The following is a 22,031-nucleotide window of genomic DNA, read 5'->3' on the forward strand; positions in this document are numbered from 1 at the left end:
ATTAAACTTATCCATCGCTGTTCAATAGTAGCGCGAAGTAATTATTCACAATTGCATGGATTATACATGTAACGTAATTTCTACTTTTCCACAATTTGAAATGTTGAGAATTTATTCTATACTATTTGGGGGCATAACAAATGCATCAAATAGTGGAATATTTTTTAGGAAGTGGAATGTCTCAAGTCCAATTAATTAATACTTCATGGCCAAAAACATATTCATTTCCACAGATATGCTAATTTCGCACCTAAACAAACCATAATACTTAGGTGCTGTAACACACCTAAGCTTGAATGTTTCCTAGAATGAACGCGATTTCTTTTTTTAAAAATATAATGCTAGTTATGTGATGGGATCAACTGAAAAACGATCTGCGTATTGAATGGTGCATTGGAATATATATATATATATATATATCTTAATACAATCTTAATACATAAAAGTTTCTCCATTTCACACAATATGCATGTTCTATTTGCACACGTAATAATGAAAGTGTGAAAAAACAAATTAACATTTCTTCAAACATAATACAATCCATACTACGTTGGATATATATCTTCGGTCAACATATACTTTAATGTTGAGAAGTTTATAATCGTTGAAGTTTTTGTACAAAATTTATTATCCGCAGTAGTGGTCAAAGAATTCCTCGAAGTGAAATGTCTCGTTACAGGATTTTCTGCCAATATAGGAATGATAATAAAACTAAGTCACTTGGTACACAGGTAATAATATCCTAGTTACATAACGCAAGAACAAACGGAAAAAAATACTTAATAATATAAAAAATATTATGCGTCGATATCCTCCACGCTGTAGAAATAATAGATGTGTAAATAAAACTGCAACCTAGCATAAAAGAAAACAGAACAAAAGGAAACAAAAACAACAATGCGTATAATCTTTATTTTGTTTCTCCGACATATTTCTCACAGCTATGGAATATAAATTTGAATCAATAAAAACTAATTGCAGTTACAATTTTTCCCCTACCTCTTTCCTTCATTTGAAATAAACTGCAAGTCCCGCCAATGAACATGTGATCCAATTTTAAGGTGCGTTACATACATGGAGCGAGTTAAGGCAATCGCAGTACACTCTCTCTCGCTCTGCGCCGTGATTGGCTGAGCACCGTCTCTGCTCCAATCACGGCGAAGAGCGAGAGAAACAGAGTGTACTCAAATCACTCGATCAACTTCTGACGACCGCACGAGGCGCTGAAAGCGCCGTTCGTCGGCGTTTAGAACTTCCGTGTACCATACGGAGATGAAACGATGATCTAATCGGGCAACAACGACACACCCACCCCTAAATGCCCGCTTGAACGAACTCTTTATCGTGTAGGGGGGGAGGTCTCCCCGGGGTGCAACAACAAACCAGAAGTCTAGACGACGCAAATGGAATGAGAAATTGAATTGGGGTCAAATCCGATAAAGAGACAGGGGTACGAGATCGGATCGGCGCAAAGCGCGATATGAGAATTGGAAATCAATCGCTGAGTCGACTACCTTGGTTGAAGAGAGCTAGTTTCCGGTGGGAAGAAGAGACGGCGCTGATCCCGTCCGCCGTCGTCGTCGTCGGCAGTGGAATTTTCATAATCAAAGCGCAAAGGGAGGGTCAGTCAGGTGTTGAAGCGAAGTTAGCCCGCTGACCGCTGTCAAACGGCTGACGTTACGCCGATGATCAAGTTGAACTGATAATAAATAAACATACGCGAGTGACGACGACGACGACGAGTCGGGCCGATTCGAGCGGGATATATGACAAGATAATGATCTCGCGGTCGGGCACTGCTGTTTGTTTAGAATTAATAACGCTCGGTTGCAGTTTGCGGTAACGGTTAAACACGACGATTCTCGATCGGAGAGGTGATCAGTTTATATATTCACGCCGAAATGGCTGCCGCTGACGGAGCCACGGCCGACGAACTCAGGGCCGAAATCGAGAGGCTGTCGAGGGAACTTGATCTAGCATCAACCGAGAAGGTACAATCAGCCCAGTACGGACTCGCCCTTCTTGAGGAGAAATCAACCCTGCAGCAGAGGTGCGACAACCTCGAAACGCTCTATGAAAACGCCAGGCACGATCTCGAGATTACGCAAGAGGTTAGTATAACCCCGCGGCTCCGACACCGAGGCCCACCCACTTCCTTTACCGTACATACTGAACACTCGCCGATCCTTTTTTCTCTGTCTCTGTTCCTTTCGCTGTCGCACCTTTTCCACCTAGCGAGGAACTAGTTTCTAACTGATCTAAATACCGCGTTGGTAATTGATCTATCCTGACGTGGGCGTCTCTTCATTCGTTCCATCTTGAAATTTAGTAGGTTACACCTAATTTTTCTGCGGAGACAATTTTTAACCCTTTGATATCACTTCGCTGTACGTCAGATTTCTGTGTTTCGCTCTCAAACAGCTGCCCGGATAACTTATCGATCGTCTTATCTGATTCGCACTCTGCGTCATCCACGATACAGATACTGATCTAACTTTTTGTTTAATGCACAACAAGTCTAGCAACGAACATGTCGTTGCAAAAAAGTTTGCCAAGGAATAGTTTTCATTGTGCGATTGAGTTTCACCTTGAATTAGGAACAAAATTAAACACCGCGAACTGAATTCACCAACACCAATTACAAATAAATTTTGAGAGAAATTACATGGTCTTGAATACCAAAAGCGTGTCATTCGATAAACTTTAGCAAATCGATGCTCATTTTTTTTCATCGAGTTGATGAATAATTTCCAATGTCTCGCTGAAAAATACATTAGAGTCGTGAAAAATCTCTTCCCAGACAAAATCAGCAATAATTGTTTGAAATTGGATGATTTTTGTGCTCTTGGCGCTAAAATAGTAGCACAGTAATGTCAATGATTAAGCGTTTTTCACCCTAATTGTTGGTTATTAATCTTCTGCTGTCTGATCGGAACATTATCTTAATCCAATCTAACACAACATATCAATCTGACATAATACAATCTAACTTAAGACAATCTAACATAAATTCCACTTCATTTCTCAAACTTATATTACATATTTCATTATCCTTATCACTTTTTCGATCTAACTGTGATTGCTTGCAATATTTTTATAATTTTTCTCATCATTGACTTTGATTCTTCATTTCCTTGATATTACAACTATTAAAGCGAATTCCAGGCAGCGATATCCGAAGAAACAAGTTCAAAATGAGCACAAACTCGTTTGTTTTTCACTCTCTTAATTATTGCGTTGTAAAATTTCGCTTTGGTCTAATTTTGATGGAAAATTTGCCGAATACTCATTGTGGGGAACACTAATTGAATAATAGTCAATGAGATTAGTCTGAGCCAGACATTCAAAGGGTCTATAAATCAATCAAAGCCCTATTGCCTGACTTCATTTCAGAAATTAGACTCTATTCTCGGTTTTATTATCGGACTAGTCGGAACCCATTTTGCTAATTGAAGAGACAATAAATTTCATAAGACATATTTCTACTTGTTTACTTGATCCTGCGAGTAAAGGTGAATTTCTTGCGCTTCACTTTTTCTATTTTCCACTTAAGCTTCAGATAAAAATTAACTATGATCCATGATGTAATAATAATTTCCATACAAGCTAGCAAACTTGACTTGTGGATCGTTGTCACTAGTGCCCGTCATACGACCTTCAGGTAAAAACAGAATCGCCTACTCATTTCATTATGGTGACTCAGACTTGTGAAATTCTATCTTGATTACTGTCTTCCTTACAAGTAATTTGAACAAAATTAAAACATCTAGATATTTTTGTTCCAACTATTGAATAGAATTTTCAACGGTTCTTGACATACCAGCGGTCCTAAAGATATATCTTGAATTTTATAAACGAATATCATTTTCTGGAAATTTTACCGATCTCATAATTTTTTGATCATTTGACCTCTTTTGCTTGGAATTGTTATTCAATTTTTTTTTTTTGTCTACCTATTAAAAACAGTTTGCTATCTTGTGAAAAAATATTGAGAATTAATAGACAGAAAACATACAAAGAGAATAAAAGCTGCATGTATTATAAACAGTACTGTATAAATTTATCGAAACGTCTGTACTCGGTTAAAACACAAATAAAGAATTATTATTTATATCCTCGTTGAAACTTTTGTTTTGAAAAAATATTCTTCTGCAATGCACTGTCAATCAAGCATCGAAGTTACTCGGAAAATACATACCAGAAAATGGAATCTTTAATCTTGGGAAAGTCTGGAAATATTGACTATAATATTTAGCTCAATATTCTATCATTGCGCTATTATTATGTGCGATATAAGATCCGAAAAGTCATCACGCAAATGCTTGAATGTAAATGTAATGAACTTCAATCTAAAAGATAGCGGTTGTAAAATGAATCCTAGTGTTCTTGAACCTGGATAAAAACATCTTCCTATTCACATTTGACCGAAATTTAAATTTAGATACCCCGTTTGAAAAATACATGGAAGAAAATTATACTCAGTAGTTGGCTATCGACTTGTGTTTGAATATGAATGGTTATATAGCTAGAACACGTGGAGAATAAATTGGGGAAGGCTATTCGCTCAAAATACCCTCATATTCCAACATAAATAAGCAGCAGGTATTACGGGACTTGGATGTATACTTTGCGTAGGAAGGAAACAGATGTTTTATGTTTATATGTTCTTCGGTACCTAAATTGAGCTAGGGTTAACTCTCTTACCACACCAAAAGGCTCAGTTTTTGACTATTTTACATAGTGGTTGGACCGTATGTCATCCATGCCGATCATTTTGCAGTGTTCGTTGAAAGAGGCTTCCAAGCATTCGTTAATCTCCCTTATATATTTAATTCATATAGCGTCTTTTTCGTAAACCCCAGATTTACCATGGTATCGATATATTTCTCCTCCAAGTTAGCATTCATTAAACTCAGCACACTTTTTTGATTATATTTCTATCTCTTTACTTTCAGGCTCTCGCAAAATTTCACACGACAACAAAGTTAACTACAAAAAGTGGCATTGAACAGGAAGAAAGTCTTCTCAGTGAAAGCGCAGCCCGAGAAACATCTCTGCAAGTTCAGATACTTGAGTTGGAAAATGAAACGAAATTGGTAAAGTATTATTACTATGACATAGTATATGACAAAATTGATGAGCTAAAAAAATGCTTACTAAAATACAACATCGTTTTACTTACTTTAAAAGTTGCGACATGAGTTGGAACGCGTTCAAGCTGAGCGAGATCATTCGCTGCAAGAACGCGAAGACGAGAGCCAGGATTACCATCATGCGGAATCGGAGAGAAAACAGCTCCGCGGAGAGATCAAAGAGTGTAAATTCAGGGAGGCGAGACTTCTCCAGGACTATTCGGAGCTAGAGGAGGAAAATATATCCCTGCAAAAGCAGGTCTCGGTTCTGAGATCAAGTCAGGTTGAATTTGAAGGTGCTAAACACGAGATAAGGAGGCTCACGGAGGACGTCGACTTGCTGAACAGCCAAGTGGAGGAACTCACGAGTTTGAAAAAGATTGCTGAAAAACAGATGGAGGACGCGCTGGAATCTTTGCAGGCTGAGCGCGAAGCAAAATATGCCTTGAAAAAGGAACTGGATCAACGCATCAACAGCGAGTCGATCTATAACCTTAGTAACTTGGCATATTCCATCAGAGGTATCACCGACGATCAAGCTATGTGTAGCGACGGTGAAGACGACTCTCCTGCCTTGAGGAGGATCGTCGCAGACTTGAAACAAGAACCCGGTACACCAGTAGACGGAAAGCAGGTCGATTTGTTCTCAGAGATTCATCTAAACGAGCTTAAGAAGCTAGAAAAACAACTCGAACAAGCCGAAAGCGACAAGGCGCTGCTTACTCAAAATTTAAGGGAATCTCAAGCTGCTGTCGAGAAAAGCCAAGGGGAACTGCAGTCCTTCGTCTCCAGGATCGTCCATCTCGCTGCACATGTACAATCTCTGCATCACCTTCACTCAAAATTGCCGAAGACGCAGAACGAGGAAACTGCATTGGATAAAATGACTCAGGTGAAGAGAAGAAAATATTTTTACAACTCTCGCAGTCAATCAAATGAGCACACAAATTTTCCGTCACTTGAATAAGAGATCGAAACAGTAGCGAATAAATATTATCTCTTTGTTTCAGGCGATAGTGCAATATCATCAATGGAGCACAATGTCTGCACGCGAGGTAGAGCAACTTCAAAAAGATTTGGTAGATCTAGAAAAGGGTCTGACTATGTCCGATTCCACTCAGCAACTCAGATCGGAGCTCACTAATCTTAAAAATAAGGTAAATTGTGGTATAGTTTTAGCCAAAATTGACTTTTTTAAAATGAACATGTAGTTCCGTAGCAATACGGACACTGCAAAAAATGATATGATATATTAAAGGATCTGCGGAATAAACGAAAGAGAAAATTTTACTATCTGAGGAAATTCAAATAGTTGGCTTTAAGTTCTCGGACGCTAAGTTATGGAAATAGCCGCATATGCACCAACGGTAAAAATGATACATTATGAATATGTACATTTGATTAATTTTCATTTCATCCAAATTTATCGATAAAGACAGAAACGTGGCTTCACGAAATTAGCATATCACATGTTTTCCACATGTATTTGAATGGAAACTTGGCATTTCAGATCCCTCCGTCAGAGCAGAGTCTCCGAAAAAAGGTTGGAGCGTGTGTCCCTGATGTATTTATTATATTCTTACTACACTCTCATTAATAATGACTTGTTTGGCTCCTCTAATGATTTGTTACGAATAGCTTTTTCAGTGTCCTAACTTCGCCTATGCTTATTTATAGTCACGTAATTTAACAGGCCTGTTCATGATATGAGAACCATACTTTTGCAGCGAGCTTAGTGTCACGATGCAACAGCTATGGGTTTACTCAAAAAATGATATGTAATCCATTCAAACAGTACACGTCGGAGTTTCTAAAATTGACTTTCCTAAAAAAGGGATATAAATATGCCCGTAAATCATTGCAGCCACATTTCTAAGATTGTCGATTGAAGCCATTACAGCGATACTGAAGAAAAAAATTTACAGACGTATCATTTTTTAAGTAAATTCAAGCGTCATGTGATGCTACTCATGTTATGATATCGTACCTCTGCAAGACAAAAAAAAAACAAAATACTTGTACACTTTGTGGCAATACATGGATCCGTTTAACGTGAAACAAAGGAATGCCTTGTTTCACTTCTTTGTGCGATGCTGCTTGACTATCAATTTGGAGGTCTCGTTATCACGATGTCTTGTATGATGTATGAATCGGGGTGGCATGCGTACAATGGTACAGCCAAGCATGAAAATTGGACAATTAAAGCAACTCGTTATCACTCTAATATGCCAATCGAGGGAAAGCAATCCAGAAATAAGTGGAACGTCGATAAATTGAAACTGTTTTAAACAGCATGAAAGTCGACTTTTCTATCGTTCAAAAATGTCTGAGCTTATCGGTATGAAAATTGCTCGCTTATCATTCTCTGTCTCTGAAGATTCATGTATTGTCGCAGAGTTGGGATTTGATTTGAAAATCGATAGAAAATGACTATAATATTGCGTCGTTGTCTTCGTTACAGCTTCTAGACACCGAGCACAAGAGTTTGGAGTTACAATCCGATATTTCAATCCTTTCCGAACTGGCAGCTGATGCGGGAAGTTCCCTTGATTCAGCTCAAAATGATCTTCAAACAATTTCCGACGAGTTGGCTCAATTATATCATCATGTGTGTACCGTCAATGGCGAAACACCATCCAGAGTTCTTCTTGATCATGAGAAGATCGTTCCTGAGAAGGAAAATGCCAAGATTGAACTCTTGAGAGCACGTTTGAAAACGGATGTTAAAATCAGAGATTTGGAAAGCCTTAGCGAGGCTAAGGAAATTGGTAAACATATCGAGACTGTTGGGGACCAAATCAAGCATCTCAAAAATGCTGTCGAACACACAATCGAGCTTTCGAAAATCAAGGGAATGAGAGTGAATATGACGGAAGGTAAATTATTGAATTTTATTATTGGTTTGGTGACGCATGTTTTATACTAACACATTAATTAATATCAATATTATTACGCACTAACAGTTTGTCGCCTCAAATGGCTTGTTCCAATAAATACACGTTCTCACCTAAATATGCGTTCACTTTATTTGCGCGGAATGATTCGCCAATAGTAGATAGTAGTAACAGCTCAGTCTTAAACTGTGCGAGATCAGATTTCCGACCATGCACGCATTGTTTTGTTAGTTTGGTCATGTCTTGAGAGTAACGTAAGGCGATGCACTTTGAGAAATTTACCTCGAAACAAAGCATGCAATTTAGGTTCGAGTTTATCCACGAGATCAGTAGGATTCTGTTGGTCGATTCAGGAATTCTATATCATTTTCTTACACATGGGGATCCTATTTGTCTTCCTGATGGAGGCAGGGTATGCAATTTTGACTATTCCCATAGCCATGAATTTTTTTTCGGTAGTCGAACTGCGAGTTTTCCTTGAAATGTTGTTTTGATCTGCTTGTTTGAGCTTTGAGGAGTATAAAAAATATGTGCTTGGTATTTCGCACGCTTTTAAATTAGTCGGTTGACTTTGCTAATGTGTAGCTAGATACGATATATGTGAAAGTGTTGAATTATCTTACTTTGAAAGAGTTTTGCCATTTATACTGTAATTTCTCTAAGAGTAATTATTTTTTAATTCACAGCCAATGATAGTAAAGAAGAAATTACCGATCTTCAAGAACAAGTGATCAAGTTGAAGGCACTTTTGTCAACGAAACGTGAACAGATTGCGACACTTCGCACCGTTCTAAAGTCCAACAAAAATACAGCTGAAGTTGCTCTTACAAACTTGAAGAGCAAGTACGAGAATGAGAAGAGTATCGTCAGCGAGACAATGATGAAACTTAGAAACGAACTCCGACTCCTCAAAGAAGACGCTGCTACATTTTCAAGTAAGATGCAACCTGACCTGACACTGTTTTACCCAATACTCACACTGCCTTTTGTTACCCTTGTACTCTGGCAATATATTAATTTTATATTAATACCAAAACACCTTGTTTCATGTTTGTACAATCCAAAGAAAAAACATTGCGACGTTGCAGAAAATATTATCTCCGTCACTTTTTCACTTCGTGTAAATATTTCCATGAATAATCATTCCCAAGAAACGAATGCTCCGTCTCTTTTTCCTCTGATTAACTTTTTTTTTCATTTTTTTCCTGCTCGTACACATAATTATCAGAGTACAATACTGCGACGGCTTAGATGGATTTAAATTTTTTGTAGTACATTGTTTGTTGTTTAAATGTTTTTCGTCAGTATACGCGGATTTCGCCCCCAGTTTTGTTCTTTCTACTACTGCACATCTAAACCACCTACGATTGTTTGATTTACAAAAAAAAAAAAAAAAATGAATAATCAAATTTTCTTAAATACATGCCTATACCTAGCAATCAGTGAGATGCTTGATAGTAATATAAATTTTATTTGTTTTTTTTCCACTAACTTATATTAACACAGTATTAACAGACGTTTCTTTACTAATGCTGACCTGTACCTCGATAGATTTTATGGTCGCACTGGTCATGTGCTTTCGGCAATACTGTTACGCTATGTACTAGAGAATGCATAGTTTCGTCTGTGTTTCTTGGGTTTTAGTTTATCTTACACAAACCATTTAAAGCAAAACCCATGTCGGAAACTTTTTTTTACTCATTGTGTGTGTTCGTGTGTGTCTGCGAGTGAGTGCGTGTACTATATGTACATATTGCAACCATCTGTGATTTGTCTGTTGACTTTATCGGTACCTGAAATTAACGTGATGGGAGAATATTATAATTGTTTATATTTATCGCTACAAGGCCATAGTTTGAAAAAATTTTCACACTTAATGATATAGTGCGTTATAAATACGACCCTCAAGTTTTTGAATTATTTGTACTTAATGTATATAGACTTAGTATTTACAAGGTGATCGCATCGTAAACTTATTTAAGTTCACGAATAATTTTTATAAAAATATATGTTTTTTTTTCTACTTTAAATCAAATTTGATCAATTCGCACTTGAACGAGGTGCAAAAAAGATTTACTAACCGAGTAAAAAGACCGTGATCTTGGAATTATATAAACGAAAAGTTCTTTAACTACCGAGACCAGTGATAACAGTTCCAAATAACATTAACAAGTACAATAGAAAGGATCTGTTGATCATCGCTTACATTTTTTACACCCCGACTGATTCTCAGCTCTCTACAAATTATCGCTACATTATTGTTTTTCCGCTGCATGTGTTTGGTGATAGTCAAGAAATCATTACAGTCATCCATGTGCGTCGGTGTTCGATTCATCTGAACATATCCTATGAAACTATACCTCATGATCCATCTAGGAATCCCGGTTGAGTATTATTTCCATCCTTGTCTTTATATCTGTCTTTTCTCTAACTTTTTTCCTCTCTCTCTCTCACTCTCTCTCCCTCTCTTACTCACTCTATCCTTCTTTCTCGTGTTTAAACCAACCTAACAATACACTTCCCAGGTCTACGAGCGATGTTTGCTGCGAGGTGCGAAGAGTACGTCACTCAAGTGGATGAATTGGAGCGTCAGCTGGCAGCTGATCAGGATGAAAAGAAGACGCTGAATCAACTGTTGCGGCTCGCCGTACAGCAGAAATTGGGTCTTACTCAAAGACTGGAAGAATTAGAGGTAGACAGAGAGATGCGCAATGCCAGAAGACACGCGATCGGTGGAAACGGACGTGGCAAGACACGTTTTCCACCACCGGCGAACCGCACCCATCAGAGTAGAGATTTTTTCTAGAAAATGAGAAAAATGTGGAGTAAGATATTTTGAGAGGTAATTAAATTCTGAAATCTTATCTTCATTCTCGACGAACGTTATTGCTTTTTTTTACAGAGCGGAGACTAACTTTATCGCAAACATATTTCTGTATCGTTTGATGAACGATTTATCCGTGCTATTTTTGTTTAAAATAGATGAATAGAAATATACACGTCGATTCGTCGTACGTTCGTTTGATAGTGAAAACAATTTAGATTTCAAATATTGCTGGAGAAAATTGGCGATTCTTATTTTCTATTTTACAATATGTAATATTTACATGAGTGAAAGCGTATTGTTAAACTCAATCGACACGTGTGAAGAGTAGAGAATTATCTCCGCTTTGTAAAGTTCTCGAGCGAAAATATATTTTAGGATTTTTACTTTCCTCTTCATTGTATCTGCTCCATATTATTCGGTCCAATTTACATGTACGTCTTAATTCGATGTACTTGATGCTATTTTAGCGTAGCACTGCGGATAACATTTTTTATAACGGGGCAACAACATTTAGTAGGTGAAAGACCTCGGTGTTGCGTAAATCTAGGAAAAAGTAAGGAGGAGAAAAGAGATTAGAGAGGAAAAAGAAAGGCGCATAAAACGAGATATACATCCTGATTATGCCTCTGATCTTTCATTAAAAAGTATACTTTTCACCGGAACTCATATCTCGAAACTATACACTCCTCTAATCTAATTACCGAAACAAAATTCCGTTATTTATACCCGTAGTTTGTTGTTATTTTTATTTTATTTTGTTTTTATACACAATTTTACAAATTGACAAATGTTCGTTTATTCTTCTTCACGGAAGAGTTCAAACAGCAACAAAAAAAAAAAAAAAAAAGATGAAACTTTTACAAACGAATCGGTAACTCTTTTGATTTATTGGTTTTACTGTCGTTCTTGTTTTTCAATCCCCTCATGCAAACGTCGTCAGTACGCCATAGTAAAAATTACCAGCGGAAATCGTCGTACTTTTTAATGAAAATCACACCGTGTATTTCAATAGAGTAAGATTACCGTTTTATAGAGTGATATCAACGTAGAGGGGGGCCCATTAAATGTATGATGTGCATCAAGCGTTGATTAGTAGTAAACAATGAATGAGAATATTTACAAAAAAATCATTGAATGACGTTAGAGAAAAATTCATAATCATGTAATGTAATGAAAATTGAGTAAACCGTATAAGTTCTACTTAAATTTAAACACAATAGCAGACAATATAACTTGATTATAGCGTTTTTAATCAAACACATCTAGTTGAAAAAAAAGTAATCAATAATAAACGTAGAGGATCAAAAAAAAAAAATTAAAAAAAAAAAAACGTACACTTCTGGATCGCAGAAAACGAATCGAATAATATATTACGTAGTAGATGAAAATCATTCCAAATCGTCCCCTCGACTAGAGACTTTATCTTTTATTTCGAGTAACTTCACCCTGTTACAAAAAGGTTGAAAGGGAGATAAAAAATCGATAAAGGAAGTCGTATTTTTATTCTTACGTAGTGATTTTTATCTTGAGGCCATTATTTTTTAGGTATATTCATGGCGTCAAGAATAATATTGATGGTTGAGGATGACGGGATTTTGCAATTTCTAATGACAGCTACTATTATATGTATACAATCCGCGTGGGTTGCGATTGCGGGTAAAATTGTTTATTTATTTTATTTTTATTTCTTTTTTTCTCATCATGCTAAAAATTTATCCCGTCTTATCGTGATGGTGAAAAAATTTTCGCAACGGCAGCTGTATTCCGCGGATTGTTTAAACGCGGCCTAAGTTAGGCGGCCGCCTGAAACCTAAATTCGGCAGCTGAACTAAATAAAACATCCGTACTTTTTTTATGATTTATTTTTAAAAATATTATTAAGTATTGCATACGTATAATCTACGTTAAATAACTGCCTAAATCCTAGTTTTTATTTTGTATATTTAATTGAATTTTAATTTGTATATTTAGTATTATTTTCATGACACGTTTTCACTACTTATCGGAACGATCTTAATTAGAGGCCAATGAACTTACGGTACTTTACAGTTAAATTACACACATATAACACATGGCGGTAGTGTTTTCTTTGTTATTCTTTCATTTCTTACTATGTGCTTTAATTTTGCGAGATATTCACTCGATAGTATTCTTGAAATGAAGTAGTATTTATTTAAAGTATTCTACATGCGTATCTAGACGTATTATAAAAGTGTCATGAAAATATTCTTTTATAAATTATGATTATTCGCTAGATATATTGTCCAATGAAAAGTGAAGAAAAAGGAGATCGATGATATATATCGATGAATTTTTCTAACGATTTATTAATGTATAGGTATATTTATGCAATTTCTTTCTTTCTTTCTTTCTTTTTTTTTCTATATTCGTTCTTTTATTGTTAAAAATTATTTATAACGGAGAAGGTAGTTGGTGTGCTCATTCAAATAGTGATTCAACCGTCACGATTAAGTTATACGTGTACACATATACACATCGGTTTCAATTCGATTTTCATTATGATCGAATATAATGAATTATGTTTATAAATATATCTATGAAAGTGCGGTTTATTGAAAATATCTTGAATTATCATCGATATAATTAATCAATTGTTTTGTGTCGTTTCTATTTGTACTATATTATTATTATTATTATTATTATTATTATTATTATTATTATTATTATTACATTGCCTGTGTCGATACACTAATTTTGTCGCCAGACGTTGGAATACAGATTTTTTTTCTTACTTTTTTTTTTCTTTTTTTGTTAAATAAAATATATTTTAACAAACATTCTTTTATTATTTCCTTATAATTTCCGTTTCGTATTACTTTTTAAGGCGTATTATTATTTTATCGTGCCGCGGATTGGCGATAGCGACATTTGGTTTTTAGCGGGTTATCCCAAGTAATGTTTAAGCAAAATTCATTCATTGATATACGAATCAAAATGCAAAAAATCTTGTGAAAAATAATGAACGCATCTTCGAAAACGTTTTTCTTTTTCTTTTTTTTTTTTTTTGTTTTTCTCCTTGTTTTCGCGACTTAATAAATATTTGACATCAACTTGAACTACCGGTCAGTCTTTTTGCTTGTTAGTTACTGTTAATTTTTTTGGTGTAATGTTGGTGTTAATTTGTCTTTTTCAACCATGTTTGCTGCGCGCAATTTTTGTCGAATATGATAATAGAAAAATTAATGCGATATCCATAATCAGCCGAAGAGGTTTAGGTCTAGAGTCGAGTAAGAAGAGATTGGGGATAATGAAAAGCATAGATGACTAAAATTAAATTTAAAAATGAAAAAAAGCGAAACGAAATGAAAAATTTATTTTCTTTATAATTGATGGTGTTAAGACACAGGCTAAGCCATGTTGTATCCATGAACCGAGCCAGCCTCAGATCACCGTCCCTTCCCCCCGTTCACACCACCGCTAGGATATTAATAATTTATCTGCACGTCCTTTTGCTCTTGAATAATACTAAGGAAAAAAGAAGAAGAAGAAGAAGAAGAAGAAGAAAAAAAAAAAAGGAAACCTCTGTCTGTTGTTATTAATAATTAATTGCTTAGTTATAGTTAAGACCCAACTCATTATGTGGAACGAAGGTCGATTGAAATGCGAGACGCGCGCGTCTTTTCTACGTCGTATCATGCAAAACTTTTACGTACGCACGCACATTTGCACACTGTGGAAATTTTTTTTTGTTTTCTGTCGCCATGAAACGCGTCTGCCCGAGTTCAGAAACACGTCCTGTTAATTTTTCAAGTTTAATGAAACTGCAATATAAATTTTATCGTATAGATTTAGAAGAAGAAAAAAAACTAATTCACTCAAGCTTACCCCGAAAGTGTTTATTTTAACATAATGACGGAACATTTTTTTTTTTTTTTATTGCTTAACAGTGCTTGCATAGAGCGTGATACAGAATGTAATATATTTATACCTACTTCGGAACTAATCTGTCCTTATTGTGAACATTTTGCGTCCTATGCAAAGTTCCTCAGCTGCGTTTTGTTAGGAAGAGAAAACGGAAGTGAATAAATACAACAAAGAGTCAAATCAGCGTAGATTCTCTGATTTTATTTATTTTTATTTTTATTTATTTATTTTTTTTATTACCACTTACCGTTTTCGTTTCGAAATAAATACGTTCGATATATGTAAAATTTTATTTCATTTTGCATGAAATTAAGGAATTCATAAATGTTTTCACATAATTCTATGGTTCTATCTTGTAAACGATTACGTTAAGTATACGCGTATAATTACGTATAATAAAAACAAGAAGAAAAAGAAGAAGAAGAAGAAGAAGAAGAGAATAAAAAAACTTACAGTGAAGTTTGGGGAAAATTGTCTTGGTACCCAGATAGTTTTTATTATTAGGGGTAATATATTTGTATATCGACGACGGGTTATTTACAGCTATAGTTGAAAAAAAAAAAAAAAAATTCATAAAAGAAAAAAAAGAATGAATTGAACAAATCGAGTTAATTTGCTCAAAGCTTCCAAGCTCTTATTGCGTCCTATACATCCGATTAAATGGAGGAAAAACAACAAGAACAACAAGTTATCCTTGCGGTGGTGTGTTTTGGTTTAGAATAATAATAGTAATAAATAACTATTGGATATTTATTAAAGTATTAACTAATTGTAATGACAAACAAAAAAAAAAAGAAAGAAAATAATGAGAACAAATTATTATTATTATTATTATTATTATTATTATTATTATTGAAATTAATAATTATTATGTAATAACGTATGTGTGTCGCCTTGAAGGGCTTGACTGTGCCGCACTAGAAAGGTCCTTGCTGGTTATTTTATAAATGCCAATAAGTAGTAGTTATTGTTTGTAAACCAAAACAAATAGGAAAAAAAAAAAAATACTCTACCGATCATCCGTACTCGTAAGATTCTATTAGATTTTTTACTTCAATTTTCTTATCGAACATTCCAAGCAATTATTCAATTGAAATTCCACGTACACATTTTCACGTTACGTTGGTGCTATATATTATACCTTCATATATGTATCAAGATTACATTGGAGAAGAATATTTTTGGTTGTATCGTCGAGCGGATTTGAGCAGGTAATTTGCCTGGCAAATGAGAATTAAACGATTCAATTCCGTAGATAAAAATTATTCAAATTTATTGTGAGATCAGCGTGGACCCGAAATTGTATATAATGTAAATGCACGAATTAAATATTATAGCATTGTACTAAACTTCAACACGATGCGTATAATTGATAATGATTGTCTAATGAATTTATCGATCCCATTATTAATTAGAGACTCCCTGTAATAATTTTCGACTTCCTATAATAGCGACCTACGATATATGGTAATTACATTACGTAAATAACGGTATAACATCGTTATAAACTACTAACAGCCAAACTAGCTACTGTCTATGAATTCAGGTCATTATATTACGTAGATCTTAATTTTCTATACATACATATATAACTATATAATATATATATTATACATAGATATGCGATATAGATCGTATATTATATATTATATTATATATTCACACGAACACACAAATAGTGGAATTGTTACTGTAAACATATTGCGTACTTATAGATGTCCGGTTATTTTTCAAAACTATTTTATCTATAGTTCCGACAGACGGGAAGTCGATCTTAGTGATAACGTTTCTCTTATTAAAACGTAGAAATTATATACGTCCCGCATCGATAGTTTTAAAGAATCGAGTTATTATTATTATTATTATTATTATTATTATTATTATTATTATTATATCGAAGATCATGTGCGTTGAAGTTTCATTTTGTAACATAAAATATAACCGTTTTTGTATCACAACTATTCATTTAAATGTGTAACATGTCAATTGACTTTTATTTGGAACGCTTGTAGTGTTTTTTTTTACTTATCGCTGAACCAATTTCTTCAGCCCTGTATTGGAATTCAATATTCAAGTATTACTAATCTATATTTCGGTGTTTGATCGTCAACTGATCGTATCAAATAAATTGTAGAATCCTCGCGGGCGTCAAAAATCTTCGAGCAACTTTTCAAGCCTTCGATTAAAAAAACTGTCCTCGCAATGAAATATCGCTTTTCTTTTGTATCATAGTTTCGGTAATCAGACATCATCAACTAACAATGCGCTGCAAATTATCAATATAAAATATCGCGACGATCGATGCTTGCGATTACTTTTGTTTCACGTATTCCAATACAGTTTTGTAAAGATATTGACTCACGCGAAGAGTACAACACGAGAACAATAATAGTGATCATTAATTTTGCTGTCGCTGTTACTGCTTACGGATCGTTTAATTAGAGGTCTAATTAGTGGTACTGAGGTCGTTCGGTGTAGCCGAGCGACTCGGCATTATCAGTATTACTACGTGCCATTAGCAATGCCTAGTCATGTCTGTAACGAAATAATTTTCCTCGATCGATTCCTGTGCCCTATCCTTCCCATTCGCCGTCCCTCTGCTCGAGCTCTTTGAGAGATTTTCCCCATTTCGCTTCGGCTCCCGGGACTTGATAGGCTTGATCGTCTTTGCCAGCTCCTTCCAAGTTCGCTGCAAAGCTTCGCGGCCGATGTGCCTCGTGTATATTGGCAGATGATATCGACTGGAAAATTATAATATTTAAGACGCGGTAGAAATGGAATTGTATTTCATATCTTTTACGCGCAAAGTAGAACCGCTTTCTACGCGATACGAATTCCGAATACCTACCATTAAAAGTTTAAATCATTTCTCTCTTTCGCAGATTATTATTACGATATTATACTGTCTCTGTGAAAATTATTCACTCAATATTATTCACCGATACTCTGCGCCGATTTTATACGAATAGAAATTTCAAAGTTTCGGATTAAAGTTATCACTGATCGTGATTTTCTTTCTGCTTTCCTTACTTGCGCGTATCTCAAATTTAAAAGAATTGACACGAGTTACAGGCCCCTTACTATTAGCTACACCACCTGATTCGGTTGCGCGCGCTGCTCGCTCCGCGAAACGGTCAGAATTTCAGGAGTGGGGGTAGCGAGAAGTTCAGTCCGCTTCCAGCCGTGCAGCGTGCGAGTCGTGCTCGCAAGGATTACGTTACGCAGTTAGCGCCGTGCGTTGCGAGCGTGATTATTGCTCGAAGCTTCGCACAGTGGCGTCAAATTTCCCCGTGAATTTTTATCGCTACTTCGTGAATAATAACAAAACTCTCACTGTTAAAACAATGGGTGAATTGATTGCTCGTATATTTTCACATGCGTCGAATGCACCGATCGATCTATTCGTAGTGAATAAGTTTCTCCGATATTGCTATATTTAGCATCAATATTCGCTTTATGAATACGGAAAATGTTTATTTTCTAAATGGCCCAAATATGTACTTACCCAATATTTCTCGTTACGGAAAATTACTACTGTTACTTCGCGGAGTTTTAAAAGTGCGCGTAAAACGTAAAGAATACGAGTTAGGAATCCGCACAGGTTTTGGTCATATAACTGCAGGTTTATTACAGGCGCGTGGAAGCGCCTCGCTCTGGAAGAATTTAGTTGAAAAAAAAAAGACGGAAATAAATGACAATGCACGGGGTGCACTTTTTTTTATTGTTTTTTAATGCTAGTGTGCATAACGGTGCAGTTTATGCGCGTGAAATATGTTGCCGCAGCTAAACTGTGGGCGACGGTGCTTAACCGTAAATAACGCCGAGGTTTTACCGTTATACAAATTTAATTACATATTCTTTTGCGCGCGAGGTGAAGGCAAAGTGTTTTACAAAGAGTAAAGCTCGCTGGTCGCCTTTTTGAACGGTTCGCGTGCTGTGCAGATGTGGGTATAATATGTAAAACCGGTCGTGTAGAAAGGCGGAGAGCTTAGTCTATATTCTGAACGGCGAAATGTATGCAACTTTACGAAATTATACATACAGCGCGACAGCTTGCTTGCGCCGTGAAATATTTCCAAGACATCAGACTTTGGAAGTGGTCTGAACGTCCGGAATTTTGTGAGATTGTAAATTCGACGCCACAGAATCTCTGCCAATAAGATTCTTTTCCTATAAAATTTTTATCCAATGCAGTAAATTTCGTATACGAATTTCGCCGGGTTTAATTCTACTTTTTTTCACCTTCGTGTGTATATTCTCATAAAAAAGTGTGGAGAGTTTACAAATTGAACACTGAGAAAAATTTCATTTGTTACAGTAACTAGAAAAATTCAGTCAAACAGGTATCTAGAATTGTATTTTTCGATTGTGGTAAAAAATGAAAATAGTTAAGGACTGAGCGGTAACCGGAAATAAAAATAGTCATATCGTGAAATTATTTCGAGGGGACTAATTTTTTTTTTACCAATCAAATTCATTCGCTAAATTTAACAAGCAATCTACGATAACGAAATGGATCGTATACCTTTCCGACGCTCGTAACACGAAGTGAAAAAGCAAAAGTTTAATTCGCCGCTTACGGTACGTTTCTCACAGTCATGGAACAAGTAATTAACACTCGGACAACAGGTAAAGATGTGTCGCGGAAATCCTTTGAAAACGTACCGCCAGCATTTATAAATATGCAACAGAACCTGCGGCTGAATAATGATAGTCATACATATTTTCGTACCGCATGCACGAAGGACAGTTTTTAATGGAAAACTCTTTACAATCTCACCGCGCACGGCGGCTGATAAAAATGTATTTATGTATTTGCTTGTGCCTTGAGGAAAGAGAAAACCGACAGCTTGCTAACTGGATGGAAATTTTTCAAGAAAATAAATATTTTGGAAGCGTGTCGACGTGTTGATAGCTAAAAAAGGTACTCTTCTAACCGTGTTGTTGTCAGTGTCTCTGAAAAATTCAAACGATTGCAAAAGTTGGCGAATTCGATGATATGTTAGAGAGAAATTTGCAATTTAGAGGATTGGCGAGATTTCTTATAAGCAGTGTCGTACCTTAGATGAAATTTTCAAGTTGTGAAATTTCGGGACTCTGCGAATCGCGAAGTAAGGGGAAAATTTATCGACACCGACAGCGAAACGATCCAGTTTTTCGAGAAAACTGGATCGCGATGTGAATTGCCGACACGATATTTGAAAGTGGTGAAAATCTGAGCCGGTTGATTCCGTCTGTCGGCATTGGGAGAAATAATAACGCTGAATTGAGTGAGTAGGCTGCTGGTGTTTCAGCCGCTGCGGATAGCGAGGAATTTTCGTATTTGGCCGTTGGCCAATCCGCGGCACTGACCGACGGTCAAGTCTTGCAAATGGTTATATTATATCAGACGGAGGAAAAGCTGCGACAATCTGCGGAATTTTCTTTTTTCTTTCATTTTTTTTTTCATCCCTCTCTCTCTCTAGGTCAAAAGAAAAGAAAAAAATTCCCCGTCACACTTTCGGCGAGAATTAGTCGCCTGAGCGCTAATTGCGCGTTGCAGTTAGCCGAGCGCTTTAAGCTCGCGGCTTACGAGCTGTGGCAAAAAGCCGCGGGTGAAAAAAGAGCGAATTATGTACTTCAAGGTAACGCTGCAAGTCCTCGACACGGGGTTTAATAACCGCTAACGAATTCTAGCTGTCCGCGTGTTTTTCGCGGTTTTAATCAAAATAGAATGCCTGTAACGTGCGAAATTTATACACGCGTCGGGCCGAGTTTATCAAAATTTTTCAGCTTCGTGATTCTGCGACTGTTATGTACCGTACGTACCTTGAAGACGATCGAGACTTTAGAGCTGTTCAAATGGTATGGTATGAAACCGGCGCGAAACAATCGCAGTATTCATTGGCAGACTGCCTAGTTGGCTCTGATTGAAAATAAAACATTTCTAGATGGAATTTCGCTCGTCGAAAGTTTACCACTTCACTCCGCCCCCTTCGGTAAACGTTGTGTTGGCACAATGTACGCGGATGTCGCATTATTTATAACACCGCCAGCCTATAACTATGCGTCCGGAAATCGAACCGGCAATATTAATTAACTTTTGAAGTGATCTCGGTCGGTCGGAACGTCGGTTACTTGCGCTTTTTGCTGCCGGTGATTGAAAACTGTTATTCCGAGTCTTTTGTCCCGCTCTTTCGCAATCGGATTGTATTCTCGTTACATTACTGTGCAGCATTCTCGATTTTAAATTTTTACCATTTTTTACGAAAATTTTGATCGATTCGAGCTGTGGTGTTATGATTTTAACAGAGACTAAATGATGTAAAGGACGAGGTTGGAATGTAGAATTAGGGATGTTGGTTGGTGAAAAATCGATACTCTTTATTCATTCTATTACGAAATAGTCGTGGATTGAATAATTATGAAATTTTTACATTTGCAAACTAATATCATAAGATATCAAATCGAAAGAAAAATGGAAAACACTGAATTTATAAACAAAAGCTTAGATGTCGATGCTTTGTTTCAAACCGCTCCAAGTCGTTAGTAGATTCGTCCGATTTCACTCTGTCACGATTCATTTTACTCAGAAGACTATTTTTCACAAAGCTGCTGAAACAGATTCTCTATTATCCAGCAAACAATTCAATATTACCGTTTTTTGATCACAATCAATACCCGTGCAATGTTATAAAATTAAATATTCAACGATACAAACCTCAGGATAAAAAGTATTTCAATGAATTTGTACAAAATAATCTTCTGAATAAAATGAGCTGTCTTACAGTGATATCGATCGAATCCACCATATTTTTAACCATACTGAAGCAATTTGAAAGAAAGCACCGATATTTAAGCTTCCGTTTACAATTCCAGTATTTTCTAGTCATGTCTTTTCAAAGGCGTCCTTATAGTTTACAAGTACAATGATTTGACGAAAACTTAGAGCTCGAATATCTCGTAATAAAATTAGTAAAAATTATTGATTTTTGGCCAAAACAACGTCCTAACGCGTCCAGTGCAAACAGCGACGTAGAAATTCCCCAGGAATGATCGATCGGTGTACACATGATCGCGGAACGAATTACTCCGGAGTTAAATGCTCGTCTTCCCGAATTTGCATAATACGCTCGTGAACCGTCCATGCGCACGCGATATAATTCTGATAGCCTGCATCGCGATCATCATAAAACGCACGAAATAAGCTGGAGGTATCAAAAAGCGAACACGCGATTTTCCCTGAATTCGTATTGCGGTTGCGCCCAATGAGGCTTATAGAAATGCGTGCTGGGTAATTATAAACACACATAT

The 22,031-nt window shown here is 36.1% G+C and overlaps 1 protein-coding gene across 3 annotated transcripts; it reads left to right on the forward strand.

The window, feature by feature from the left end:
- Positions 1-1,373: 1,373 nt before the first annotated feature.
- Positions 1,374-12,251, forward strand: BicD (protein bicaudal D). 3 transcript variants are annotated; one of them, XM_046608860.2, is made up of 8 exons: positions 1,374-2,111; positions 4,956-5,096; positions 5,191-6,024; positions 6,143-6,289; positions 6,643-6,675; positions 7,594-8,008; positions 8,713-8,961; positions 9,533-10,545. In XM_046608860.2, the coding sequence occupies exons 1-8, from the start codon at positions 1,902-1,904 to the stop codon at positions 9,631-9,633; spliced, it is 2,130 nt and encodes a 709-aa protein (XP_046464816.1). In that variant the 5' UTR covers positions 1,374-1,901; the 3' UTR covers positions 9,634-10,545. The 3 variants fall into 3 exon arrangements, with proteins under 3 accessions (XP_046464816.1, XP_046464813.1, XP_046464815.1); XM_046608857.2 differs by lacking the exon at positions 9,533-10,545 and adding an exon at positions 10,552-12,251 and having other exon boundaries at positions 1,398-2,111; XM_046608859.2 differs by lacking the exons at positions 6,643-6,675; positions 9,533-10,545 and adding an exon at positions 10,552-12,251 and having other exon boundaries at positions 1,410-2,111.
- The last annotated feature ends 9,780 nt before the right edge of the window (positions 12,252-22,031 follow it).

The sequence above is a fragment of the Neodiprion pinetum genome, chromosome 1 (assembly GCF_021155775.2).
Source record: "Neodiprion pinetum isolate iyNeoPine1 chromosome 1, iyNeoPine1.2, whole genome shotgun sequence".
NCBI lineage: Eukaryota > Metazoa > Arthropoda > Insecta > Hymenoptera > Diprionidae > Neodiprion > Neodiprion pinetum.